The following is a 19,473-nucleotide window of genomic DNA, read 5'->3' as shown; positions in this document are numbered from 1 at the left end:
ATTCCTGGTTATAGTGTAGCAGCAGAAAATTTGGCGACAAAAATTATGGAGGTTCAAGCTGACGTTGCACGCCAACTTGTTGAGTCCAATGCCAAGTATAAGGATCATGCTGACAAGCGACGTCATTCCAAAACTTTTGATGTAGGCGATGAAGTCATGGTCTTTCTACGCAAGGAGCGATTTCCCGTTGGTATATATAATAAGCTGAACAACAAGAAGATTGGTCCTTGCCGAATTATGAAAAAGATCAACGACAATGCCTATGTTGTTGATCTTCCTGGTGATCTTAATATCTCTCCAACATTCAACGTGGCGGACCTATTCGAGTATCACGCTCCAGACATTCCACTTTATCCTGATGATAACTCGAGGGCGAGTTCTTCTGAAGAAGGAGAGAATGATGTAGAACGATTGGCATGTGATTATCTTGACAAAGGTGATCGCCAAAAACTGACGCGATTTGACCGTGACTGATGCCGGAGCATTCCTCGAAGACTTTGAAGGCCATTAATGATCTCTTATATTTTTGAGAGTAGTTGAATAGTTTTAGATTTCCAGAGTCCTTATTAATTGTGATTTGTCTTCTACGAATTTATTAAGTTCTCTATTTTCCAAGCTTAGAGGGTTGTTCCTTACTCGCCTATAAAAGGATGCTACGATGAATGAAAAAAAAAGACTACTATCAATTGAATTTCAGAATTACTTAGGAAAGTTTTTTTTTTTTTTCAGTTATAGCTTACCCTGCGTCAGATGGGCATCGATAGGCTGATCTAATAACTTGGATTTTACTGGTTAATTTCTTCCGTTATCATTCAATCTTGCCACACGGCAAGGAAGTCTTTGTTCCCTATTCTTGAAGGCATATTAATCAAGTCTATGGTAGCATCTTTATCTATGACATAATCTATGGGCAGAATATGACCATTAATAAAGACATGCATGGCTATAGCCATGACCTTAAGTAGACAAATTACTTTGAATTTGGACAGTGAATGATCGAGGAGGACACTCTCTTTTATCATTTTTTAGTAGAATTATTTGGAATTTGAAGATACTTTGAATATTTCATTGGACAATTTTCAGTTCCACTTCGACCTACGTTCTCTATCAAAGACAACGTATAATAGCTTTCAGTCCACAATCTATTACTGAAGTGCAACTTCAAAGATATTAGTGTTGATTCTTTAGGACATATTTTCTCTGCAGATTAATTTGTTCACAACTTTCGTTGAATGGGTTGAGGCCAGTCTTCACTTCTAATCATTCATTGAAAAGTAAAAGCTACGCACATGAGAAGATGGAAAATATATTTGTAGAGGTTAATGGCACTTGCATCATTTTTCTTCTTTTTGCTTTTTCTTAAGCTATGTGCTTGATAGATCTCATTATTCATTTTGTCAATTAGATTGATATACAATTGCAATCAGAAACAAGAAGAGAAGACATTAGAAACAAGCCTTCATAAGGGAAATGACAATTCAAGCTGGTTTGGTGAACACTTAATTCATTGAATCTATTTTGCGCAATTTAAAGGGACATCTCCTCAAACAATTTCATTGTCAATGAAATTTGATCGCCCTCCGTTTTGGCTTCTCCATCAACTTGGCCACTCTTCTCTCCAATATTCTCACACCTCGCGGAAGCCATTTGGGTGTTCTCGTTTCATATGCAATGTATGCAATGGAAATCCCAACTACAATTCCTGACGCATAACCTATCCACATTGCTTTTTGTTTGAACCAACTCTCGTGCCCTTCGTGGTCGAAAGTTGACGAGGATGATGGTGGAGGAGGTTGAGCATCGCCAGGGCAAGCTTTTATCAATGGAGTTCTACATAAGCCTGGATTCCCACCAAACGAGTCACTTGAAAATGTGCTCAATTGCTTGTCTTGAGGAATTCTACCGAAAAGTTGATTCTTCGAGAGATTTAAGTATCCAAGGGACGCCAAATCTCCCAGTACTCTAGGAATTACCCCACTAAGCTCGTTTGAAGAAAGATCAAGCCATCCAAGATTAGTCAAGTTTCCTAGAGTCAAAGGGATAGAACCTGTAAGGTGGTTATGAGAAAGGTTGAGCCCTATGAGAGAGTGAAGATGTCCAATTACTCCAGGAATTTCTCCTTCGAATGAATTGTGCGACAAGTCGATAGTTGTGAACATAGTCAAGATTTTCACTAGCTCAATCTCTAGCCCTTTCATCATCACGGTCATGGAATTTTCATATGACACTTCCAAGAAAGATTGTGTCATATATATTGATTTGCCCTGCCCATTTTCGCCATTCATCATGTCTTTGAGGTTCATTATCAAGTTTACTGGCAAAGGACTGCCAAATTTGTTGTTGGAGAGGTCCAAAATGTGTAACTTGGGAAAGAGGTGAGCTCCCCTGAAAATATTCAAAAGACCCTTAAAATTGTTGGACCTCAAAACCATAACTTTTAGCTCTGGAAGTTTTCCCAACCATCTCGGGAATGTATCCTCTATTTGATTGTCATTGATATCTAGAACTTCCAAATCTTTACATTTGGCAAGAGACCGGGGCAATGTGCCTTGAAACCGATTTCGACTCAAGTCAAGAGTCATCAAGCTATTCACCGAACAGAAGGATTGAGGAATTGTTCCCTCAAGGTAATTCATTCGCAAGTTCAAAACTGTTAGATCGAGGCTAAAATTTGTAAAGCATCGAGGCAAGCTACATGTTAAGCCGTTGTTAGATAAGTCGATCATCTGGAGCAAAGAGGCATTGCATATCAAAGAAGGGATGTTTCCTATTATATTATTACTTGCAATGGAATAATAAGTTGTGTCGGGAGTTGGAAGTGGAATTGGTCCTCCGAAATTGTTGTGGGACAAATCTATTGCACCTAATGAGGTGTTTGAGAAAAATCTATGGGCCACCTTCCAATAAAGTTGTTGTTGGAAATAAAAAAAAGTTGGAGAGTAGGAAAAGAGAGTCCAAGGGCAGTGGCGTTGATCTTACCATGAAAGTTGTTGGATTGCAAATCAAGGTAGATCAGATGCTGTGATTCTAACCAATATGGGAAGACATCACTGAACTCATTGTGACCCAGAATTAGTGTTGATAAGTTTGTGCATTTGAGTAAGGAACACGGTAATGGCCCTTGTAATTTATTGCTGCTCAAGTCTAGATCTATGAGATTGGTTAGATTACTAAAACATGGTGGCATATTCCCTAAGAGATTATTGCTAGACAAATGTAAATAGCAAAGTGAACTCAACTGACAAATCGAAGGGGGATCTCTTCAGTGAAATTATTGTGGGAGGTAGAAAAGTAAGATGTAGAGGGTGGAGGGATTGGGAGCGGTCCTTGGAACGAGTTGTTATCAAGGTCAAAATACAACAATCTCCTCCAGTGCGATTGTTGTATACCTCCCTCCAGAAGGTTATCTGAAAGAATTAAGTATTCCAATGTATCATGGTTTATTCCCCAAAACCACCGCGGGATCTCCCCACTAATCCTATTCAAAGAGAGGTCTAAGACTCTTAATTTTTTTAACGAATTCAAGAAATAGGGGAACTTGGTCAAATTGCAAGAGGACAACGTCAACGCTTCAAGCTTCGGGAGAAGGAGGGAGCTATTGGAATAGGGATCGTTACGAAACCAAGTGCAAGTAAGATCGAGACTAATGACGTTACCGGTGACATGATCACAATCGATGCCATCCCACTTGCAGCAATCTACGCCTTTGTTCCACAAGTCTGTCTGCAAAGAATAGGGGGGGAGGTCACAACTATGGTTGGACGCCTTGCTATCAAGCACAAAGGCATTCTTAAATTGGAGCAAGGCGTCGCGTTGGTCCGGAGGGCAAAGGGGCTATGCAAAGGGAAGGTAGGAATGTAAGGAAAAAAGGAAACAGAGGAGGCCAAGGATTTGATGCCACCCCATTTTGCAATTCATCATGCGAGCGAGTTTATTGGTGGCTAGGACAGGCATTCAACTTATATAGACTTCCAACACTAGTCTTCTCTGAAAGGTCCGTCGGCGGGCTCACACAGATTTATGCCTACGGGCATACGTGTTTTTCTTCTTTTTCCCGAGTATCCAACAAAAACAATTGACAATGGCTTACATAATTTGACTAGACGATTTTGATTTGTTGTCACAATTTTTGACTTCTCTTTTTGGGTGTTCCCTAAAAGCAATTTCGTGCTTCTGGGTTTCGAATCTAGCCTAACCAAAGTGGAAAGGGACTTGTTATATCGTACTTTGGCACCGTGGCACGCACAATTACTATCGTAGCACTCGAGTTCTGTTCACTATCACGTTTGGTTTCATCTGTCTGGTCGAAAGAAATACCGCAAGACCATATAAGTCCCTGCATATGCAGCCTTCGGTCCTGGAGTGGATCCTAGATGGACTATTCTTGGAAAGAGATTTAACTGCTGAAGAACTCGGCGCAACTTATTATACGAGGCATTGATTCATCCAAATTTAAAATCCATCTTTCCTTGTATTGAGTTTGGAGCCATCGATTTAACTGAAAGAGTTTTCTTTTTTCCTAAATTCGCCTCCTAGGAGAGATGATTGGCGCTCGATTCAAAATTGGGTAGTTACTTCTGGCCCGTGCTTATATTGTGTAATCACGAGAATATTTTTTAGCCTCATCATCAAACAATGTTCTCGACTCTCTCTTGCATATCGGATAACATCCTTTGCTAGCCTATGATGGGCAGGCTTCTCACTTAACGTTGAACTTAAGAGATTCAAGATTGGAAACAGTTTCACAGTTAAGAGTCAAACTTTGGTGAGAACGCTTCCCCCCGCTAGAGCAATTAGACTATGTCTTGGGTTTAATTAGACTAAAAATGGAATGTTCCAACTCCATTATTAGCAAACTAACCAAGTCCAAATATTCTTCTTTCCCTTTTGAGTTTTCTCCTCAAAGGGACAGGGTTTGGTGGTGTCGCTTTGCTCCATGTCAACCCAATCAGAATTGGAAAAGAGCTGTTAAGCGGGTTGGCGCCATGATTAATTAAAACTAGGAAAAATCAGAAAGAAATAGTGTTATACATGTTATGAAAAATTAGATTTAACGGGAAAATTGTCAAAAAAGTCCTAAATCTATTATACGGCGATAAATTCAGTTATAAACTTTTCAATTTAGCCAATTTAGTACTTGACTTTTTGACAATTTTGCAAATGTAGTCCTTGACTGCCGTATAATAACTTTATGACTTTTTGGATAATTATCTTAGATTTCACATTCGATTAGATTTAACAAGAAGAGATTCTTCAGCCATTATTTAGAGGCTTATTATAATTTGATCCACCCACTAGGAAAAGCTATTAGATCCACCCCATTATTCACTTTAGCATGCGAGTAAGATTTTCCATTTATGCTGTCCTTGTAAAGTGGTGAAGTGATCGACGCAAGTCTTCTCTAGAAAGTCTGTTGGTGAGCTCACAAAATGGGTTAGCCGTTCTAAAAGCCCTATTGGTTGGATTGTTCACTATACCACTACCATAATGATGTTTTATAGTTGGCCTATGATGGAATGGCATTGGTGGTTGCTGGACCCGTCAAAAGGGTGGTTGGGTTTGAGTCGGATCGAAATTGGTCCAACCCAAATTGAGCCATTTAATTTGTTTTGATCCATTTTTATGTAATACAAAACTAGTGATCCAAACCCGACTAATCCATACTCGATCCGACTCATAATGCTAAATCACTTCCATATTTGACCAAATATAGGAAAACTTATATCCAAACTTAGGTAAGAGTGAGGAGTGAGTGAGCGTGAGATCGAGTGAGGGCGAGAAAAAGTGAAGAGAGAGTCATAGAGGTGGATTGAGTCTAAGTAAGCTGTGAATTTATTTAACATCCACATTATTTTGGATTTTACCATTCTAAACACTTTTATGACCTATGTACTGAATATAACTAACTCATATAAAATCTCGGCCCATCAAATTTGGGTTAAACCCACTTTGATAGGTCTGGTGGCCCTGATGAGGATAGGGATTCAACTTATGTAATCCGTTTAACAAGCCAAGTGATCAACACTAGTCTTTTGCCAAAGGTTTGTCGGTGGGCTTATGCCAAACGTACGTTATACTTTGGAGCGCTTTCACCGAACGCCACATCAAAATGGGATTGGATTCCCATGTAAAAGCGTTCCAGCTTTTGTCAAAAGTAAACAAAGCTTAGAAAAGCATGAAAAAAGCAGCCGGAAGTGGCTTTCCAAATGACCGGAAAAGGACATTAAGACAGAATTTAGTATCGTATTTCCTTTGTCTTTCGAGTGATTTTCACCCGCTAAGGTTAGAAAAGCTTCAATAGAAAACCTTCCCATGAATTGCTCTTAATTTGACCGGACCATGTTTCTAGGTACTTTCTTTTTTCTCTTTTCATCGACCCTAAAGTTACGTTCACGGACGAGCCAAAGGAATTGAAATGAAATCATCTTCAGTTTCAATTCAATATTTGATGTCTTTTGTTTGCGATCAAAAGGGGAAACACATATGTTTGTTAATTTCAGTACAAATGTATTTGTATGGGATTTAAATTCATCTGTACTAGAACGAGTATGAATATTATTCAGGTGGATTGGAATGCAAAGGATAAACTGGCTTTTGCATACACCTACAAATGAGTGTCAAAATAAACACATACAAAAAGAGCTTAACCTCCTATTCTTTTTTTCTTTCTAACTGTTAGAGATATTTATGATAATTCTGATGGTTTTTTATGTCTCTCAAGATTGTGCGAATATCTCTTTTTGATTACGCGTACGTTGATCAATATGTCATCTTATTTAGTCATTTCATAGAGCCTATAAATAGACTGATGTAATCTCATTATTATATCATCGAACATACATAAATTCTTCTCTTCCGCTTTACTTCTAACTCAAACTATAAGATGATTTGCAGTATTTCGCCTCTTTTATAACTCTCTGCAATTGATCAAATTAGAAGGCATTGGAAAGTCAAAGGCGACTAGATAACGTTTGCGGCGAATGAGTTCGGCACTGGCCTTGAAGAGACTGTTTGCACCCGTGGATGAGTTCAGTGATACCTTAGCGTGGGTACAATGAATAAAAGAAAGAGATAAAATGGTCCAAAACACTGTGGAAGGGCATGTCTGAGCCATAAATGCATTCGATTGAATGAAAGAATTTTCTATGAATTAGTTTTTTAGACTTTTTACGCGTTTTGGTTTTGCTGAAAATAATCAGTCAACGAAAAAACATTTACAATATGCATTATTAAATTTAGGAAAATGAAATCCCTTACTTGAAAAAAGGGGAAATCATTTTTCTGGAAAGCATTGGCATAGGCCTAGAAAATGTATTGTTACAAGGTGGAGTCTTTTGCAAAAAGATTCATATGGAGTCTGCTGACTGAAGTTGCACAAGGCGATTAGGGAGGACGATGAAATTACGTCCTGGCCAACATGTTCCATTGGCAGTTTTGATTTGTAACTTCGTTTGCTCGACATATACCTGGAGTCCGCGTCGACACAGCAAGCACTTGTAGCTCCATGGCAACGAAACCTTGAATTGGCAAACCCGTATGTCCTGAATCCGACTTATAATCATGGGAATCGTCAAATTCTGTAAGCAAGAACAAGTAAATGGGGGTGAAATTGATCTTCACAGCAACATGGATTGGCCACGTTCTGATGTAAAACATGGAAATCACAGAGCCTAATAAATTTATATCTAATTAGAAGAAGCAATTATGGAAGAGGGAAATTCAACGACAGAGGAAACACAGTTCTCTTAAGATTTTAGGCCGTCGAAAATGAGCCCCTGCTCACATCTAATACAATATATATAAATATACATAGACACACACTCACAGATATATACATATATACGCATTCCTAACATTTCAAAAGAGTACCTAAAAATTTAATTAATCTTTGAGAGTGGTCAGAAATGGAGCCACTTGAAATGCAGGCCACATATCACCGGAAAACTGGATCTTATCGACAGGTCTGTAGCACTAACACATGGACCACCATTTCACCGACCGGCAATGTTTGCATGTGCACTGAAGAACGACATAAACATGTATAAGTTTGTGCATGCAAAGGGAAGTCACCTACATAATGTTGTACAAGTTGGAGGAATGAGGTAGCCCGACCAATTAGAGGCCTGTACAAATGTTACCTACATGCCAATTTGTAACGGTGTGTACAATGAAAAACCATCAATTGGTTTACGATGCAAGAGCAGAATGTCAAATGAGAAACAGATTCAGCAACCCATGGAGCTTTTTCTCTTTTGCCCGGCATGGAGTTGCTCAAGTAGTTATAAATGGACTGCAAGAGATTTGTATGCTCCAAAAATAAAGCTAAGAGCTTAAACTGTAGGAGATATCTGTCAACTTACTTGCCGGTCAAAATCAATGGTGTGGATGGAGTAAACTTCATTGGTTATTTGAATGTCTTCACTGATTGAACCGTCAAACCACCTGCTTGCGATGCTTGCATGCTCACTGGATTCCTGAGAATTGAAGATTGATACGCAAGTCATTAATGAGAAACCTGAACAAATTCTAGAGAAGGAAGACGGAATATATGTAGAACTAAATTTGATTCATGACCAGTGGATCACATCACCAATGAACCTACATTTCCAATAAATGTAAGCCTTGACAATTTTCATGGGTGATGAAGATTACATACCATCTCTGCCTCCAAAAAGTTGTTTATTGCGTATCTCATCTATGGATTATTAAAAAGTTGTCCATAGTCTAATTATGTGGTTTCGATAATTACCTACAAAGCCAAGATTCAAACTTGCTGTGCACCTAAAAAAACAGACAGGAGTAACCCTTGAAAAAGTTAGAAACGAGATACTAATGGCTCCATATTAGAACACATCTTAAATGTCCTCGCTGAAGTTTTTAATCCGAAAAAACTGCTCCCGCTCTTATGAAAGTTAAACACACGTCTCTCTTTTCCACTAAAAAGTAGCAAGTTTGATTACTACTGTAACTTCTTTTTACAGAATGTGTACATACAGTTCCCATGGATAACTATCCACTTCCATCTCTCACAATCTATGTCTTCGATTTTTGAACTTTGGGTTTCACCCAAAACCTTTTGGCCAGTAAAGGGCGGAGCAAATGGAGTTTGTTGCAAAAAGATTCACATGGCAATATCAAGGCTACGCACACCGGAAGATGGAAAAGAAATTTGTGGAAGTTAATGACACTTGCTTCATTTTTTTTATTTTTGTTTCTTTTTTTTAAAGCTGTGTGCTTGACAAATCTCATCATTCATCTTCTCAATTGAACTGATATACAATTGCACCAAGAAACGAGAAGAGAAGACATTAGAAACAAGCCTCCATAAGGGAAATGACATTTCAAGCTAGTCTAGTGACATCATTATTCACCGAATCTACATTGCACAACTTAAAGAGACGACTGAGACTCAACAATTTCTTTGTCCATGAAACTTGATGGCCTTCCGCTTTGTCTTCTCCATCCATTTCGCTGCTCTTGTCTCTAGCATTCTAACACCTCGCGTGAGCCATTTGGGCCTTCCAGTTTCACATGCAATATATGTTATGGAAATTCCAATTACGATTCCAGATGCATAACCAATCCACAGTACTTTTTGTTCAAACCAACCTCCATACCCTTCGGGATAGAAAGTTGACGAGGACGATAGTGGAGGAGTTGGAGCATCGCCAGGGCATGCTTTTGAAAGTGGAGTTCCACATAAGCCTGGATTCCCACTAAATGAGTCATTTGAAAATGTGCTCAAATGCTTGTCTTGAGGAACTCGGCCAGTGAGTTGGTTGTTCGAGAGGTCCAAGTATCCAAGGGATGCCAAATCTCCTAGTACTCTAGGAATTCCCCCACTAAGCTTATTCGAAGAAAGATCAAGCCATCCAAGATCAGTCAAGTTCCCTAAAGTTGAAGGGATGGAACCTATAAGGTGGTTGTACGAAAGGTTGAGCCCTATGAGGGAGTGAAGATTTCCAAAGACTCCGAGAATTTCTCCTTGGAAAGAATTGTGTGACAAGTCGATGGTTGTGAAGATGGTCAAGATCTTCACTAGCTCAACCTCTCGCCCTTTCATCGTCACGGTCACGGAGTTTTCATATAACGATATTTGGGAAGCTTGTGTCATATACAATGATTCGTCTTGCCCATCTTCTCTATTTATCATGCCTTCAAGGTTCATTATCAAGTTGGTTGGCAAAGGACCGCCGAAATTGTTTCTCGAGAGGTCCAAAATGCGTAACTTGGGAAATAGGATAGCTCCCTTTGGAATATTCAAAAGACCCTTAAAGTTGTTGGACCTCAAAACGAGAACTTTTAGCTTTGGGAGTGTTCCCAACCATCTTGGGAATGTATCCTCTATCTGATTACTACTGAGATCTAGAAATTCTAGAGATTTACATTCGACTAGGGACCGGGACAATGTGCCTCCAAACTGATTTTGACTCAAGTCAAGAGTTGTCAAACTATACATAGAAGAAAATGATTTTGGAATTATTCCCTCAAGGTAATTCATTCGCAAGTTCAAAACTGACATAGCGATGTTGGAATTTGTTAAGCACCTAGGCAAGCTACCTGTTAGGCTGTTGTTAGACAAGTCGATGATCTCGAGCTTAGTGGCATTGCATATCAAAGAAGGGATCTTTCCCGTTATCTTATTACTTGCAATGGAATAATAATATGTGATAGGGGATGGAAGTGGAATTGGCCCTCCAAACTTATTGTTGGACAAATCTATTACATACAATGAGGTGTTTGAGAAAACCTCTAAGGGCCATAGTCTAGTAAAATTGTTGTTGGAAATATATAAAACACGAAGAGTAGGGAATGAGAGTCCAAAGGAAGTGAGGTTCATCCTACCAAGAAATTTGTTGGATTGCAAATCAAGGGTATAAAGTTTTGGTGCTTCCAGCCAATGTGGGAAGATATCATTGAACTCATTGTGACCGAGTAGTAGTGATGATAAGTTCACACATTTGACCAGGGAGCGTGGTAATGGCCCTTGTAATTTATTGCCACTCAAATCTAGATCCTCGAGATTGGTTATATTACCAAAACATTGTGGCATATTCCCAAAAAGATTATTGCTAGACAAATATAAATGCCGGAGTGAACTCAACTGGCAAATCAAAGAGGGGATCTCACCGGTAAAACCATTGTCAGAGGCATAAAAGGTAGAAGTAGAAGGTGGAGGGATGGGGAGTGGTCCTTGGAATGAGTTATTCTTAAGGCCAATATATGACAATTTTTTCCAGTGCAATTGTGGTATATCTCCCTCCAGAAGGTTATCAGAAAGATCTAATATTTCCAATGTATCATGGCTTATTCCCCAAAACCACCTCGGGATCTCCCCACTAATCCTATTAAAAGAGAGGTCTAATGATGTTAATTTTTTTAACGAATTCAAGAAATAGGGGAACTTGGTCAATTTGCAATAAGACAACTGCACGTCTGCAAGTGAAAAGGATGAATGGGAGAGATTCATATGAGTCATTTTTGGAGACGCACTTAGATTTGGCGAAATGGGTGAGCCAGCAAAGTCATTACCGAAAAGATTGAGGTACTGAAGATGGCGAAGGAGAGGGAGGGAGCTATTGGAATAGAGAGAGCCACGAAGCCAACTACAAGAAAGATCGAGTTCTAAGACGTTACCGGTGACATCGTCGCAAGAGACACCTTCCCATGAACAGCAGTCCACGCTCTTGTTCCATGACCTTGTGATTGGATAAGAGGTGATTCGAAGAAGCTCGTCACAACTAAAGTGGGACGCTATCCTGTCAAGCACGAACGAATTCTTAAAAAGGAGCAAGGCATCACGTTCGTCAGGTGGGCAAGGGGACGTGGCACGGGGAAGGGAGAAATGTAAGAAAAAAAGGAAACAGAGGAGTCCGAGGATTTGATGCCTCCCCATTTGCAGTTTAGCATCCGAGTAAGTGCTTCAACTTATATAGTGTGAAGTGATGGACGCAAATCTCCGATGAGACGAGTTCCACTTGCCTTGCGGGTTGGGAGTCAATTTGATATGCAAGATCCGCCCACTAGAAAAAAGCTATTAGATTAGATCCACCCCATTATTCACTTTAGCAAGCGAGTGGGTGCTTCAATTTATACATGTGTTGCCCGTTCTAAAAGCTCAGACCATTATCATAGTGATGTTTTATAATTGGGCTAAGATGGAATATAATTGGTGGTGAGGATTGGGATTCAACTTATTCAACCCTTCTAAGAAGCCAAGTTATCAATACTAGTCTTTCCAGAAAGGTCTGTTGGTGGGCTTATGCCAAACATATATCATATTTTTCAGTGGTTTCCCTACATAATATGGGATTGATTCCCATGTCAAAGCGCTCTAGCTTTATCAAAAGTAAACAAAGTTCAGAAAAGAACGAATAAAGCAGCAGGAATGGCCTTCCCAACAACCAGAAGAGGACGTTAAGAGACAGAATCGATATCACATTTCCTTTGTCTTTCGAGCTATTTTTACCAGCTTGAATATCACATAGCCTTTGTTTTGCGAGCGACCTTTTTTCCCTTTTTGGCGACACTAAACGTATCCTCTTATGGCAAGAATATGAATTAATCATACCTCTCTTTTCTGTTAAATTGCAAGACAAAAATGCGGAAAATTGACACAATCTATCATCAGAATTTGAGTTCCGATTGCATATGATTCTGACAATTTTCATACGAATTCCCCACTTCTTTTTCTTCTTCCTATTTTGCTTTCGGTAAGGTTCATATTCATAGTGATACATGTCAAAAGCAAAAGTAAACAAATTTTCTGGATCTCATTACTAATGAGAAGGACATGCAGATGCGGCCAAAATTGTGAGGGTCGTGATAGACAGAACTCTTGTACATCTCTCGATCATGAATTTGACCTACATTTCTGCTTGATCAATGCACTTTCAACGTGAGAAATCTTTCAGCAGTCTTAAAAGATTATTTCAAATTAATGCGAACGAAAGATATTTTGTTGCCGCTGGTGCAGCAATCTACGGGGAGATGCGCCCCAAAAGAGATGGCGTCATTCCTTTCGTAATAGCCCACCAAAACGGATGGCATAAAGTTTTCGAGCAAAATCTTCAAGCCGTCAGCAAATTTACGAGCTGATGCAGAGAGCAATTAAAAGGTGGAAAATAAAAGACAGCAATTTTTTAGCATACGAATTCTGTATCTTTCTATCGCATCTCCTTTGTTTTGAGAGTGTTTGAAGTATAGAAATTTGGGAATTACCAAAACAGTCCTAAACCTTTTGCAATTATGCCAATTCAGTCTTAAATCTCTTGTATATGTGCCAATTTGGTCCATCTGGCCAATTTTGGCCTACTGACATTGACATGGACGCCGGCCGATGCTGGCCGTCTGACCGACACTGACGTGACAATTTTTAATTTTTTTTTCTCTCTTTCTTTTTTTTCCTATCTTCTTCCCCTGTTGGTCATCAGACCAGCCAGAGGCTGAGGCCCACGCCGGTCACTGGTGAGGCTCACCCTCGTTGTTAATGGGTGAGGTTGAGCTCGCTCGGCCATGTCAAGGCTCCCCCTCGCTGTAGAGACGGTGAGCCTCGCCGTGGCTGGGCGAGCTCGACCTCTCCCAGCCATGGCAAGGCTGACCCTCACCGTCGCTGGGCGAGGTCGAGCTCGCTCGATCACGGTGAGGCTCGAGCTTGCTCGGCGACAGCGAGGTCGCCTAGATCTGGCGAGGCTCAAGTTCACCCAGTGACGATAAGGCTTGCCCCCGCCAGTGGCCGGCGAGTTCAACCTCGCCGGCCTCAGCCTCTGGCTGGTTCGGCGATTGATCGAGGAAGAAGATAGGAAAAAAGAAGAAAGAGAAAAAAATACTAAAAAATTGTCACGTCAGTATTGGCTGGACGGCCGGCACTGGTCGGCGTCCACATCAGTGCTGGCAGGCCTAAATTGGCTAGATGAACTGATTTGGCAAAAATACAAAAAGTTTAAGACTGAATTTGCACAATTGCAATAGGTTGAAAACTGTTTTAGTAATTTTCCTAGAAATTTAGGTTCAAACCCATGAAGTAAGTTTCTCCAATTTGGCAGCTTTTTGGGACCCTTCTAAGACTATAACACGACGGCCAGTGAAATCAATCGAGATTCATGAACGAATTAATTTCATTTTCAGTTGAATCTTTTGTCTTCCCATGAAAATAGCTCGTGGGGTTGGGTCAGATTTGTCCTTCTCCATGCATTCATATTGGTTTTGAACTTCTTTTAAATGGCTAAATGGCAAATTTTATTGAAGACGCCGGCTTAGATATTTATTGAAAGAACGTCCGTGTTTATGAAGGGTAAAACTATTAAGAAGAAAAATAAAAAATGTCTTTTATTCGAATGTTATTCTGGGACATACAATGCATTGCAGAAGTATGATCAAAATAAAGAATTTATATTTTATACATGAACAATGCTGAATCAATGACCTATGTGATGTATAATGTATAAAGTAAGTAAAATTCACTCGGAGAAGGAAGAGATAAGAGGGCCCTATGGAGAAACCATAAGCTCCCAAGTAGTGGGAAGAGACTACTAGGACTCTGACTGAATGCCTTGTACGAAAATAAAAAAATGATGCCTACAGTAGAAGCTTGTTGTTGCATTGAAACATTTAAATGTTGACTAATCTGGCTAACATTGAACTTGGTAAAAATCTCCTAATTTTTCCAGAGCAACTAGAAAGAGATCCTTTAACTAGAAAGAATTCAGCCACCGTATAGTTGACCGGTGATTACTGGCGATTTTGGCTTCAAAACTAATCCTTGTTTACCAACCACACATTAAATTTCGATAACTTCTTGATCTTCATCCGCCTCCCTAGATTTCAAAATGGGTCGGTCGTTCCCTTTGAATCAAACTTTTCCTTGCCATAATGGTTCAGGCATTTACTTTTCTAGTTAGAGACCAACGTCTTGCAGTTAACGTGATTATACTTATTTGTACAAATACCTCAGTGATTAGATGTTAGTGCGCTAATACATGCTATTGATAAAGCAAATTGAATGGCCACTTCTCTTCAATTTGTTAAAAATGGTGAAAAAAAACAGAAAAAGAAAGAAATTCAGAAAAATTATTTAAAAAATGCAAAAATTGTTCACCTTAGCATCGGCCGTGCTACATTAGACTACCAGCTTCCACACTAGCTATTTCCGACCAATTTTAGCCGGAAGGACTATATTGGCGAATCGTCAAATGGTTAAGGATTAAATTGACCAAATTGAAAGGTTTATGACTGAATTGGCTGTTATATAATATGTTTAAGAATATTGGGACAATTACCCCTAGATTCGACAGCTAAGGTCGGCAAACTTTTAGTGTCCCCAATTTGATTAGATTTAACAAGAAGAGATGCTTCGGCCATTATTTAGAGCCTTATTATGATTTGATCCATCAACTAGAAAAAGCTTTTTGATCCACCCCTTTATTCGCGTTAGCATGCTGGGTAAGTTCTTCCATTTACACAGCCCTTGTAAAGTGTGAAGTGATCGACGCAATTGGAGCACGGTTAAGGTGCACAACTCTAGGCGCTGTATAATAATGTGGACTGCTTCAACATTATCATGATCTTAAATGGCGGTTTCATCATCATCATCAAGCATTTGGTAATCTGTCAGACTCAATTGACGAGGCCAATGTTATCTTAGCCGTGAAATATGATCAATCAAGGAAGAAAGTCTCATGTCAGTTTCCAAAAAAGAGAAAAACACGAGCAAGAAAAGTGGCAGCAGATGCTATCTATATAGTCAATGCCATCTCCTCATTAATCATCTCGAGTCAACCAGCACGTCAACATGTATGGCTGACTAGTTAATTTAGTAGGACACTAATGGTAGGGTAGAATGGGAAAATTCTAATGCACGAATTTTAGGTACAAACTAATCGCTCATAGAAGACCTATAGAAAGATCAGGACGTGAATTTAGTTGCGGTTCTGGGTTTTCAGTTGTCAATTCAGATAAACTGATGTTCGGACTTTGGCAGCTGGCTGGAAGGGCGTGTCAGAGCCATAAATGCTTGGTTAAGTGAAAAAAAAATCCCGTAAAGTAGTTTTTGAACTTCTACGCGTTTGGTCTGCTAAAAATAATCGGTCAACGAAAACTAATTAGTTGTCTGGACTTCTAAACTGATGTTTAGATCCAGCCCAAAATTCACTTCAGCGTGCGAGTAGCTTCTTCCATTTATGCGGCCCTTGTAAAGTGCTAAGTGATCCACGCAAGTCTTCTCTAGAAGGTCCGTTGGTGAGCTCCCAAAATGGGTTAGCCGTTCTAAAAGCTCTATTGGTGCGATTGTTGACCATACGATTAGCATAATGATGTTTTATAGCTGGACTAAGATGGAATATCAGTGGTGGTGACATAGGGATTTCAAGTTATATAACCCTTCTAACAAGCCAAGTGATCAAACACAAGTTTTCTCTCAAAAGGTCTGTTTGGTGGGCTTATGCCAAACATATTATTATATTTCACCGAAAGGCTACATCAAATGGGATTGGATTCCCATGTAAAAAGCGTTCTAGCTTTGTAAAAAGTAAACAAAGTTTAGAAAAAGCAAAAATAAAGCAGCGGTGGTGGCCTTTCAAATGATCAGAAAAGGACGTTAAGACAAAATTTAATATCATATTTCCCTCGTCTTTGGAGTGATTTTTTACCTGATAAAATTAAGAAAGAAAAACTTCAATCGAAAACCTTGCCAAGAAAAGCTCTTAATCAGACCGGACCATGTTTCTAGGTACTTTTTTTTCTTCCTCTTTTCATTGACCCTAAAGTTACGTTCAGGGATGAGCCCCAAAGAATAGAAATGAAATCATCCTTCAGTTTCAGTTCAACAAGTAATGCTTTTTGTTTGCAGTAAAAAAAGATACTTTGTTGTTGCGAGTGCAGCAATCTGCGGTGCGATGCGCCCAAAAGAGGTGACATAGGGATTCAACTTATATAACCCTTCTAACAAGCCAATTTGATCAACGCAAGTCTTCTCTCAAAAAGTCTGTTGGTGGGCTTATGCCAAACATATTATTATATTTCCCAGTGCTTTCACCCACAGGCTAAATCAAATGGGATTGGATTACCATGTAAAAAGCGTTCTAGCTTTATCAAAAGTAAACCACGTTTAGAAAATAAAAAATAAAGCAGCAGGTAGCGGCCGTCCAAATGATCAGAGAAGGACGTTAAGACAAAATTCTCATAAAATTAGAAATAAAAACTTCAATAGAAAACCTTGCCATGAAGTGCTCTTAATCAGACTAGACCATGTTTCTAGGTACTTTTTCCCTCTTTTCATCGACGCTAAAGTTACGCTCAGGGATGAGCCGAAAAGAGTAGAAATGAAATCACACTTCAGTTTCAGTTCAATAAGTAATGCCTTCTGTTTGCAATCAAAAAAGATACTTTGTTGTTGCTAGTGCAGCAATCTGCGGTGAGGTGCGCCCAAAAAAGATGGCATCACTCCCTTGTATTATATACTACCAAAGTGGGTCATAAAACAATTCTCAAGCAAATCTTCAGGCCATCATCAAATTTACTTTAGAATAATATTGTGAGCTGATGCAGAGAGCAATTCAAAGGTGGATAAGAACATGGATGACAAAGGTCACATATTTTTTAACATCTGATTATCGTATCTTTATATCATGATAAAATCAATGCCACCTCCATATTTTGGACTGGCCATCTCGACCTCATCCTAATATATTCACAGCCGCCACAAAACAGTCCTAGATCTTTGTCTGTGTGTAGAATGTCTAGTGTACTTTTTCTGTGCTTAGGTGATGTAATTAGAATAGATGCAATACTGACAGTCTAAGAGAGGATACGGTAAGGGCGTATTTCATGTAGTTGATTACCGTGTAGTGTATGCACATTGGTATTCATTTTGTAGACCGTATTAGCTCACGACCTTCCCTAGGAAAAATACGTGTTTTTTAATTTCAGCACAGGTATATTTGCACAGGATTGAAATACATCTGATCCAGCAAGAACATGAATATTACTCAGGTGGATTCACATGCAAAGGATTAAACAGAGTTTTGCATATACCTACAAATGAGTGTCAAAATAAACGCTTATAAGAAGAGAGCTTAACCTCCCATTTTTTGTATTGATCAGATGATTTGTAGAATTTCGCTCTCCTTATAACTCCCCGAAATTGATAAAATTAGCAGGCATTGGATAGGCAAAGGCAACTAAATAACGTTCGCGGCAGTTGAGTTGGGCACAGGCCCAAAAGAGAGTGTTTCCGTCCGTGGATGAAATGTAAGTGAATGCAGAGCCCGGGCATGGGAGGAGATCGGCATTGCCATTCTCTTCTTAGCTATTCCCTAGGATTGCAAACTAGAATTCCTAAATCTAGCATCCTCATCATCCACCAGGTCTTCGGTTCATATACTACCCAGAATTACGAAACGATTTAACCGGAACCCAAAAAAGAAAACGTAATGTCACAAAAATATACTCCTACAAGAGGTCAGTATCAATTGTGTAATCATATATTGCTCCTAGGTAATTGCCTCGCAAGGCTACGCAGGAAACGGATAAGAGACATCTGAGCTTTTTGCAGCACCATGCAAGCTTCTCCCTCGTTTTCATTAGTTGCTGCTGGCTGTTCTTGAATTTGAATCGGCTGTACACTCCGCACGAGCTTTCGCAGCTCCTACTGGGAGTACAGCGTAGGAAAATATTCCCCATAAACATGTGAACCTGAAAATAATATTGCGACATGGGAGATGTCAACCACACTAACTACTGGCAATTGCCAAACGCAAATTTCAGCGACGGGCAATGTTTGCATGTAGTGCACTGAAGAACGATCTAAACATAGTGAAGTTTGTGCATGGCAAGGGCAGGCACATACATAATGTTGTGCAAGTTAGAGGAATGAATTAGCCCGACGAACTATAGGCCCATGTGTCAAGGTGTGTGCCCATGAAAAAACCATCAATTGGTTTTTGTTGTCAAGAGCAGAATGTCAAATGAGAAATTAATTTCTATTTTCAGTACATAAAACTGTCGACACTTAATATTGAGTACCCGCGCTCGTGCCCGGGAGTCGCGGATCCGGGCTTGAGACCCCGGTGCCCGTGCTAAGTTCCTTGCCTACCTATGCGCAGATCATTAGCGCTTGAATAGTGTATGTTTATTGAAGAACATCAAATTAGATTTTTCTTACCAAACAACATAAACTATTTTCCAATTCATTTTCAGATTTTAACTAAACACCTCGCAGGGATCCGGGCTTGAGATGCCGGTGCCCGTGCTAGGTTCCTTGGCTACCCATGTGTAAATCATTAGCGCTCGAATAGTGTATGTCTATTCAAGAAAATCAAATGGGATTTTTCTTACCAAACGACGTAAACTATTTTCCAATTCATTTTCAAGTCTCAGCTGAACACTAGAAAATATTATCATTTTCCTGGAAAATGACTTCTCGAAAATTATTTTCCAGGAATGTCATATTTTTCGCAAAATAAACGAACCTTAATA

At 39.5% G+C, this 19,473-nt stretch overlaps 2 protein-coding genes across 2 annotated transcripts; both read right to left on the bottom strand.

Moving 5' to 3' along the window:
• Positions 1–1,559: 1,559 nt before the first annotated feature.
• Positions 1,560–2,288, bottom strand: LOC115675194 (putative receptor like protein 25). Its single transcript, XM_056316961.1, has one exon. It carries the CDS (start codon positions 2,286–2,288, stop codon positions 1,560–1,562), a length of 729 nt encoding a protein of 242 aa, XP_056172936.1.
• Positions 2,289–9,325: 7,037 nt separating this feature from the next.
• LOC115675037 (putative receptor like protein 25) lies at positions 9,326–10,397 on the bottom strand. Its single transcript, XM_030597629.2, has one exon. It carries the CDS (start codon positions 10,166–10,168, stop codon positions 9,410–9,412), a length of 759 nt encoding a protein of 252 aa, XP_030453489.2. The 5' UTR covers positions 10,169–10,397; the 3' UTR covers positions 9,326–9,409.
• Between the last annotated feature and the right edge of the window lie 9,076 nt (positions 10,398–19,473).

The sequence above is a fragment of the Syzygium oleosum genome, unplaced genomic scaffold, assembly GCF_021117445.2.
Source record: "Syzygium oleosum isolate NSW1041296 unplaced genomic scaffold, Sole_v2.1 Sole_v2.13, whole genome shotgun sequence".
Taxonomy (NCBI): Eukaryota; Viridiplantae; Streptophyta; class Magnoliopsida; order Myrtales; family Myrtaceae; genus Syzygium; species Syzygium oleosum.
This window is presented reverse-complemented; position numbering and strand designations above follow the sequence as displayed.